The sequence below is a fragment of the Nematolebias whitei genome, chromosome 21 (assembly GCF_014905685.2).
Source record: "Nematolebias whitei isolate Nwh7 chromosome 21, NemWhi1, whole genome shotgun sequence".
Lineage (NCBI taxonomy): Eukaryota > Metazoa > Chordata > Actinopteri > Cyprinodontiformes > Rivulidae > Nematolebias > Nematolebias whitei.
The window spans coordinates 24,553,060-24,562,149 of record NC_056518.1 but is presented as its reverse complement, the minus strand read 5'-3'; the positions used below and the strand labels follow the sequence as shown (position 1 = coordinate 24,562,149).

The 9,090-nt window shown below is 41.6% G+C and overlaps 2 protein-coding genes across 2 annotated transcripts in view; one reads left to right on the top strand and one right to left on the bottom strand.

Annotated features, from left to right (window-relative positions):
* The first annotated feature begins 265 nt into the window (after window positions 1-265).
* mtres1 (mitochondrial transcription rescue factor 1) lies at window positions 266-2,364 on the top strand. The gene is made up of 4 exons (XM_037694741.1): window positions 266-320; window positions 1,371-1,812; window positions 1,889-1,961; window positions 2,049-2,364. Exons 1-4 carry the CDS (start codon window positions 302-304, stop codon window positions 2,226-2,228), a joined length of 714 nt encoding a protein of 237 aa, XP_037550669.1. The 5' UTR covers window positions 266-301; the 3' UTR covers window positions 2,229-2,364.
* A 1,190-nt stretch (window positions 2,365-3,554) lies between these two features.
* Window positions 3,555-9,090, bottom strand: part of bend3 (BEN domain containing 3) — a 6,300-nt gene continuing 764 nt past the window's right edge. Inside the window, exons 2-4 of the mRNA XM_037694735.1 lie at window positions 8,098-8,152; window positions 7,849-8,018; window positions 3,555-5,890 (exon numbers count right to left, since the gene is read on the bottom strand). Coding sequence (XP_037550663.1) covers window positions 3,698-5,890; window positions 7,849-8,018; window positions 8,098-8,149 — 2,415 coding nt within the window. The 5' untranslated portion in view covers window positions 8,150-8,152 and the 3' untranslated portion in view covers window positions 3,555-3,697. The remainder of the gene's footprint in view (window positions 5,891-7,848; window positions 8,019-8,097; window positions 8,153-9,090) is intronic.

Genomic DNA, 9,090 nt, shown 5'->3' with positions numbered 1-9,090 from the left:
AATCTGTTAGAAAGTGGAACTTTTCTAAACCATAGACACTTAAATGTTATTTTAATGTTGATTTTTTTTTTTTTTGCCTCATTCAATACTTCATGTTAAACATTTTTAACTTACAGGCAAGTAAGAAAAAAACATAGTGACTCCAGTGTTTGTTTTTTGTTTGGTCACAACATGAACATTTTTTGTATTGAACGCTTTTTGAAGTCACAACATGAAGTTCTCCGTCTGACCAGTAGGTGGCAGTAAATTTAAAACTGCTGCCTCATGTGCACCCAAAGAAGAGTCGACGAAGAACGGAGCTATGAGAGGTTATTCCTTAGGTGAGTGCCAGACATTTATAACAATTTAAACGCGTTTGATGTAGGAAAACAGATCGGCATTCGCTTCTTTATTTAGGAGCTCATTGTGTGTTTATTGCACGTGAACTAAAATGACGAGTCCGCGTGACAAATAGAGCTAACTTCGTTCTTACCTTAATCTGAGATTTAAACTTCAATGCAATTGGTTATTCTTGGTTGATCACAAACGCTTAGTTTTTATATTTAAAAATAACCACAAGATGCATCGAATTTTTAAAGGACGTAACGTAAACAAAACGACCCGTAATTTGTTGTTTTCACGGACGTCTAAGCCACAACTTCCGGTTACGTTTTTAAAATTTATTTTAATTTTATTTTTAATAATTTTGTACCGTTATCCTTTTAGATCATAATAAGTGTAGCTGTTTTTATAATTATGATTATCTAAACATGATCAACTAGCGATTTAAACAATACTTAAATTATAGAGGCTTTTATTTTGAAGGTAAAGTTAAATTTTTATGTACAGAATGGCAAACTTGTTTTTTCATACCAATACAAGATATATATTTTTTTCAGCTAATAATGAAGAAATACAATAAAAAAAAAACAGTTGACATTTTTATTAATTTTCTGGCAAAAATTAAAGTTATTACTTAGTTTAAACTAAGCAATTATTTTAAAAAAGCACTGCATTTATTAAAATGTTAATAGCTGTCAACATTTTGAACCCTAACTGATGAGGAGAGGCTAATTATTTTTACAAACATGTTTCACTTCCAGAATAATTAAATCACTGATTTGCTTCAAGCACACAAAAACAAAGGGTAAACTATGGTACTAAAACCTGGTTAGGAACACCATTATTAAAACTTGAATGGATAAAGATGAATGTGAGGGAGAAATGCATTCATGAATAGTTTTGGATGAATAAATGTGACAATAAATGGAAACGAAACATTAGAACTCTTGTTTTAAGAATAAAAGAACATTTAAGCAACAAAAGGAGCTGTGCCGTATGTTTACCGTAAATGTATATCAGTAAAGTTTTTGACTCTTGCATCTTTCCAGTGGCGGGCTGGAGTGCCAGCGTTCAGAGTTTGGTGGTTCAGGTTCTCGCCATGAGGCAGCTGGGACGACTGAACCCCCGTCACCTCCTGGCTGCTGGATACGGGCAGAGATGGACCGAGTGGTGTCCCAGAACCATTCATATCCGGCAGCTGTGGGGCTGCTCGACCTTCTCTGCGCTGGGCGGTCACAGGACGGCTCTTCGAGGCAGAGACGCCGTCAAGACTTGGTCCGTCCATCATCTGAGGTTTAAAAGCAAGAAGAGCAGTGCTTCTAGAGCGACGCAGGAGGACGACGAAGAGGAGGAGGAAGAGGGCGACCAAGAGGAGAGCGATTATGAAGACGAAGACCCGAGTGTACCTAAAGGTTATAAAGACATAGAGAAATCTGTGCCATGTTTCCGCTATGACGTCATCTTAAAGTCTGGACTGGACATGGCACGCAAGTGAGTCATAAAAATGGATTGTTTTGGATAAAGCCTTGAAGCTCAGAATGATTAACGTTTATTTCTGTTCCAATAGCAAAGTCGAGGACGCCTTCTACAGCAGCAGGCTGAGACTAAACGGACAGAAACTGATCAAGAAAAGTAAAACGGTGAGTGCTGCTTACTGCTGCATTAAAAAAAACACACAAAAAACTCGCTTTTCTTTTTCCTTTAACCCCCGTTTTGTTGCTGCTCAGGTCAGAATCGGGGACACCTTGGACTTTGTGGTGTCGGAGGAAAACGAGACCAAAAAAGTCAAGCTGATGAGGATCGTCGTCAAAAAGATTTTAGTGGAATCTGACAGAGAAAAGCAGAAAGTCTCCTTGAGACGGTGGAAAAACCTGGAGCTCTCCAAGGATGAAGCTTTTAGGTCATGATCTTGTAACTGATGGTAATTTTAAGCGTCAGAAGACTGGATTTAAACCATCTTCAGCACGATGGATCCACAGAGGTTTACTGTTTTTAACTCAACCGTTGCAAACAAACAGTTAAAAGGGGAGAAACGTTTTATTTGGCGCAATTTTACTGTAAGATTCTGCCAATAAATGTACATTTGAAAGTTTTGAATTTGATGCCCTCGTTTATTAAAGTTCTGATTTGCTGTCTGCTCTTTTGAAACTTCTCATCAAATCAAAGGGAAACGATGCAGAATGGTCCGTACTAGTCGTCTCGCAGCTTTGACTACACCAGATTTCAAACTAAAAAGACGAAAATGAACAAAAACATTAGAAAGACTTAAAAAATCTTGAACAAAATAAAATAAAAAATAGCACTGTAGTGATGCACAGAAACACCTTTTTAATCTGGATGTTGCTGTGGAAGAACAACAGGAAGTTAGTAGATTATAACTTTTATTAGAAACAAGTTACCATGATCCATTGTCATGTTAAATTATTTGTATAATATAAACTTCTATAAGAAGGTTTAACATACAGACAAGTTCAAGAATAATCAGGTCAAGGACAATATTTGCGTTTCCGCTTCTGAACACAACCACAGTGGAAATTAGGTTGTTTAATGATCGAGTGAGAACTTCTTTAAATTCAAGTTTCTAAAAAAAAATAAAAAAACATTGCATGAGACTTTTACAGCTCAAATAATGGGTGAGGGATTAACTCAAATGTGTAAAACCGTAAATAAAAATAAAATCTAGACACTATTTTTCTGGTTAAATTCTGCCTAAAAATAATTAGTTTAATTAGTATAAAAATGTCAAAAGCTAAAAGTTGTAGCACCAATCTCCTGAATGAGCCAAACGTTTTGACAAACGGCTAAAAGAGCAGAAAGTATGTAGAAGTGGACTCCCAAGACGATGTGCAACCCCCCCCCCACAAACAGAACAGAATGCTGAATCAGCGTTCACGCCGTTTCAAAGTTAATGCAATATTGTTTAAATCTCTGAATTCAAACATGAACTCTTAAAAAAAAAATTGTAAAAAGAAGCAAAATCTGAGAAATGTTCTATTTCAAATATTCCCCAACATGCCTGTTAGTACATTGTTATTAAAAGAGTGGTGGCACGATGCTACATCAGTCTATGGAAATACGTCACATCACTGATATTAGAGAAACCGTGGGAACTATTATTGTTTTTAAGGCTACAAGTTTTTTTTTTTTTTTGTGGGAACAAAACGTATTAAACAGCTCTAGGAGCACTTTAACCTTTTAAACCCAGGAGTAATAAAACTACCTAAACTAGGGCGGGATAAAGGTGAAGCAGGAGTGAGAATTCAAATATCAGCTTGGCTTCATCCTACATCGGACAGTTCTTTTTTTTGAGTTCAAGTGATTTCAGCTTATATACTGAATTATTTAAGAGCAGGAAGTGCTGACCGGCTGCAGGACACTAGGACACGGTGTTCGACCTCTTGGCCTTTTTAAGGATGTCACATTTCTTACGGTTGGGACGCCGGCAGCGCTCGTCAATGCTCGGCACACATTCGTAGTGCCACACCTCCTCCATCTTGTCCACGGGATACACGGCCTCCACGTAGTGGCGGATCAGCCTCAGCCGCACCGGGTCCAGCTGCTTCTTGTTGCAGGCGCCCGAGTGGTTGTACTGCAACCGCAGGTTCTCCGAGGTGAAGAGCTCGGGGAAGAGACGCACCAGCAGGCGGGCGGCGAAGTTCCCCACGGACAGACTCTGCTGGACGATTTCCCGAACCTCGGCGTCTGACAGCAGGTAGACGGACGGTACCAGGAAGCCGGGTGTAGAAACAGTCAGTTGGTCCAAGGGGATCTTACAGAAATCTTTGCTGCTTTTCTCAGGAGGTATAGACGGAACGTCCAGATCCTCTCTCATGCTGTCTGGATTGAACGGGATGAGCTGGTAGATGAAGTCCTGCTCTGGATCCTGACCGTAAACTTTACGCTGCTGCATGTAGGACCTCCTCTGCTCCGTGTCCCGTCTCCTGCACCTCTCGTCCAGCTTCCCCACGAACTCCAGCATCCACACTCGGTCGTTCTTGGCCTGAGGGTAGACCAGCTGCACGTAATGGCGGATCAGGTTCACGCGGACGGGGTCGAGCTGCTTCTTCCCGAGAGAGCCGCTGCAGTTGTACTGCTTCCTGGCGTTCTCCTGGGTGAAAAGTTCAGGGAACATGAGCACCAGCAACCGGGAGGCGAAGTTGCCGATGGACAAGCTGCATTCATAGTTGCTCCTCAGCTGCTCTCTGGACAAAATGCACTCTCGAGGAAAGGCAAAGTTCGGCGGAGGGATCTCCAGGTTTTCAAAATCCACAGGCGTCAGCAGCGACTTCTTGGACTTGCGGTTAGGTCGCTCACACTCGCCAACTTCAGCGCTGACGGAAACATCTTCAGGAAGGCTCAGCTCGTAGCCGTGGCAGTTCGTGTTGTCAGATTCACTTCCGTTGCTGTTGCTGCGTGGACTCTCCAGAGCGTCCTCCACGTGCTGGACGCACACCTGAAGCCAGCTGTCCTCAGGCACGTTGGGAAAGTTCGCTTCCATGTACCGTCTTATGACTTCCATCTTGTTGGAATCCAGAATGCTGGAGCCTTCGGGCATTTTCCCTTCCTCGAAAACTTCGGGGAAGAGACGGTGCATGAGAAAAACCACAAAGTCCTCGGGGGAGGAGAACTCGTCCAGCTCCTCGGTGGTTTGTGTATTCGAGGCAGCGTCTGACCCCGCCAGGCTGCTCTGCTGGTTTTCCACGGACACCTGCTCCTCCTGACCCTGTTCGTTGATGAAACAATAAGAGTGAGGATCCTCCATTTTCACATCTGCGTCCGACTGCTTCTTCATTAGCCGAGCGCTCTCCGCGTCCCTCTGCGTCCAGAAACGATTAAAGAAGTCATTAATCTGAAGGAGGCACTCTTCCTGCCACACGTCGTCATTCTTCACCGAGGGGTAGCAGACCTCCACGTAGTTACGGATCAGCTGCAGGTGCAGAGGCTCCAGAGTTCTCCTGCTCGCCGTGCAGTCACTAGGGCACTCCATGGCTTTGAAGAGCTCCGGGAAGAGGTGCACGAGCAGCTGACAGCCGAGCTCGCCGGCGCTGGACGTGTGCTCCGTCAGCTGATTCAGCTCATCGGTCGTCAGCAGATACTCGGGGGGAGGCTGGAACTCCGTCACCTTCTCGGCCGGTTTGATCTGCTTCTTTATCCGCATGACTTCCAGGGTCAACGAGTCCACTTTGCTGTGCAGCTGAGTCATGCTGGAGTTCAGCGTGTTGAGGATAAAAAACATTTTCTCAATCAGCGGGTAAAGGCTGGAGTCTGTTGTCGACGTGTGGCCTGATGGGCCTGTGGTAGAGAAGGTCTCTGAGGGACCGTTTTGCTCCGAGTTCTGAAGCCTCAGTGAAAGGACGCTGTTGAAGTTGAGCTGACCGAAGCTGTTGTGACCGACCTGCTGCTCCAGGCTCGGAGTGTTCCTCTTGTCTGAGATCCTGTGGGAGATGCTGAAAAGAGGCTTCCTGTAGGAGAACCTGGACGTCTCCTCATGGTGGTCCCCATTTTCTCCAGCCGTGGTGAAGCAAAGGGGCTCATGTCTTCTGTCCTCGTCCATCAAGCACGGCCTCATCTAGAAAGATTACAAATGTTTAAAAACAACAAAAACATCGAATAGTGTGATTTAAGATGCTCAAAAGAATGCAGCAACAAACACAAGCTTGAGCCTAAACTTTATTTATTTTATATTTTGCTCCAGACTTTTTCTTAAAATGCAAGTTTTTGTTCTGTCAAAAGAGATTTCTGATATTGGTTGTTTATCCCATGACTCTGTTAATTAAACATTTGTTTTTTAGCTGATGTTTTGCCAAATTCGGTCTTTAGTTACTGTATTGTTCATTTTAGTCTTTAGCAGCAGTTGTGCTCCTCTTAGCTATACTCTGCTACTTTTAGCTACAGTTTTGCCCTTTTTGGACAAGATGTTTCTAATTTTAGTGATATTATGTCGTAGGTGGAGGAAAACAGTCGTGGTAACTTTTTTAATGTGGGAATTAAAAGACATGTCCTGATCAAAAATAACACCAAAGATTTGAATTTTAGAGCTGCAGGCCAAAATAATGCCATCCAAAGGAAGTGAAATGCTGCAAAATTGATTCCTAAGATGCTCCAAAACTTTACGCTTGGCACAACGCAGTCAGACAAGTACCGTTCTCCTGGCACCCGCCAAACCCAGACTCGTCCATCAGATTGCCAGATGGAGAAGCGCGATTCATCACTCCAGAGAACGCAGCTACACTGCTCTATATATATATAAATATATATGTATATATAAATACATGTATATAAATATATAAATACATATATATATATGAATATATATATGAATACATATATATGTATACAAATACATATGTATATAGATATATATATATATATACACACACATATATAAACACATATATATGAATATATATATACATATATGTGTACATATTTGTGTGTATATACATGTGCGTGTGTATATTTACACATATATACATATATATTTGTGTGTGTGCATATATATATGTGTGTGTGTGTATATACATATAAATATATATATATATATATATATATATATATATATATATGTATATATATATATGGGCAGCACGGTGGCGCAACTGGTAGAGCTGCTGCCTCTCAGTGAGCAGGTCCTTGGTTCAAACCCCGGTCCAGGGGCCTTTCTGAGTGGAGTTTGCATGTTCTCTCCGTGCATGCGTGGGTTTTCTCCAGGTGCTCCGGGTTTCCTCCCACAGTCCAAAAACATGCATGTTAGGCTGATTGGTAACTCTAAATTGTCCCTAGGTGTGAGTGAGAGAGTAAATGGTTGTTTGTCTCGTTTGTCTCTATGTGGCCCTGTGATGGACTTGCGACCCGTCCAGGGTGTACCCTGCCCCTCGCACAGTGATTGCTGGACATGGGCACCAGCGACCCCCGTGACCCAAAAATGGAATAAACGGGTAAAGATAATGGATGGATGGATATATATATATATATATATATATATATATATATATATAATATATATAGACATATACATACATACACACAACTTCAAAATAAATTCTCACCCTACACTGAAAACAGTTTCAGCGTCTCAGCGCCAACAGCTGGTGAGAGGTGGTGACATCAATTTGAACCCTGCCCACTGGAACCGGTACTGAAAGCATAATGGAAACACAACCTGTACCTTACCGAGTAGAGTCGTGCTGTACCGGTACTACAGGTACTAATGGAAAAGGGGCAGTTGTTGGTTTTAAGCGGCTCGAGCGGTGTTATTTTTAGCGTCGTCTGGCCACTTAAGAATTTGGAACATGTTAAGTTTTTCATCAAACTGTAACGAAACGCGTCAGGATACAACTTTTAAAACTTGTCAGCTGACTAGTTGTCTGTTTGGTGAGTTTAGGTTCTCATGATTAAATAGTTGTTTAGGAGAAAAACATATATATGATAATGGTATGAAATCCTGATCAAGTTTATTTATAAAGCTCTGTGTTTGAGAGTAAACCTGATGATGTGTGGATGAAGACTAATCAGGTCTAATGTTACCTCACTGGAGACTCGGGCTCTCTTGCTGCTGGCGGACTGATGTGCATCAGGGACGACCTCTGCCAACCTTTTATTGACCTCTGTGGCTGCAGGAGATCCTCCATCGCGTCTTCGAGACGGTTCACAAATAGTAAAATCCACTTCTTCCTCCTTAACGTCTCGGACGTGTTCTGTAAACAACGCGAGATTGAACAAAATAAATGCAGCGACACCACCACGGCAGCCGTGGTACAGGTGCGAGGGACTCACCTTTTTCAAGCATCGCTTCTTCTGAAACCTCTCCATGCTCACAGGAATTCATAGCCTGGAAATAAAGTTACAAACACATTGTGTTACTAAAAATATAAAAAGTGTCACGTGATCCAGCGGAAAGGAGGATGAAAGTAAGGATTTTTGGTTTCTTGCTCCTCAGACCCTTGACAGATTTTGGTTATTTTCTAATAAATTAAAAATTCTAACTCTGTACAGAGCCAAACTACCGTGCCGCCACGAGTTTTATTTTGAAACAAGATGTCATTAAACCCTAAATAATGGAGTCTGTTGTTCTCACTGAGCAGGCAAGCTCTGACCATGTGACAGATATCATGCATGTCTTACACTTAATGTAATTTTACAGTGAACTATAAAAGATACATTTTTATCTTTGAACGTTTAGACTTCACGTCTGAAATGGCATTTCGATACCGTTCAAGAATTTTTAAATCTCTGACTGTTCACAGTTCCCATTTGTTTGAGCCTTATTTTCTGTCTGTCTGGGCAGTCTGGGATTGAGAGAGTGTGCCGTTGCCATGGTGACCACAGTGAGCCACTGGCAGCAGCTTCATCATTGTAGTTTCAATTTAACGTTGCGGCACGTGACTCGTCTTTGTTACACAGTTTATTGGCAGTGGCGCCTCCAGAAATGTATTTATGGGGGGTGGGGGACCATGAAAATCCTGGGGTGGCACACCAAAATTAAAGGTCAGAACAGAAAATAACCTGGACAAACCTTACGTTGGGCTTTTTGTCCTTTTCCCTAAAAAAAAATAAAAAATTGAATGTACATTTTTAATTTGAAGGGGTGCTTTGAACAAAACATTTACTAGAAACAAGTTTTCTCTGGATTGAAGCCACGGCTTCCAATTACGTTAAAAACATTCCATTGTGCTTGTTGCTGTGTTTTTGTAAACAAAAACAAAAAAACGAAAAACAAAAGTATATTTATAATATATATATATATATATATATATATATATATATATA

Coding starts and splice junctions, on each gene's coding strand:
- mtres1 (XM_037694741.1), top strand. Junction 1,813..1,888: donor GGACTGGACATGGCACGCAA/GTGAGTCATAAA, acceptor CTGTTCCAATAG/CAAAGTCGAGGACGCCTTCT. Junction 1,962..2,048: donor TGATCAAGAAAAGTAAAACG/GTGAGTGCTGCT, acceptor GTTGCTGCTCAG/GTCAGAATCGGGGACACCTT.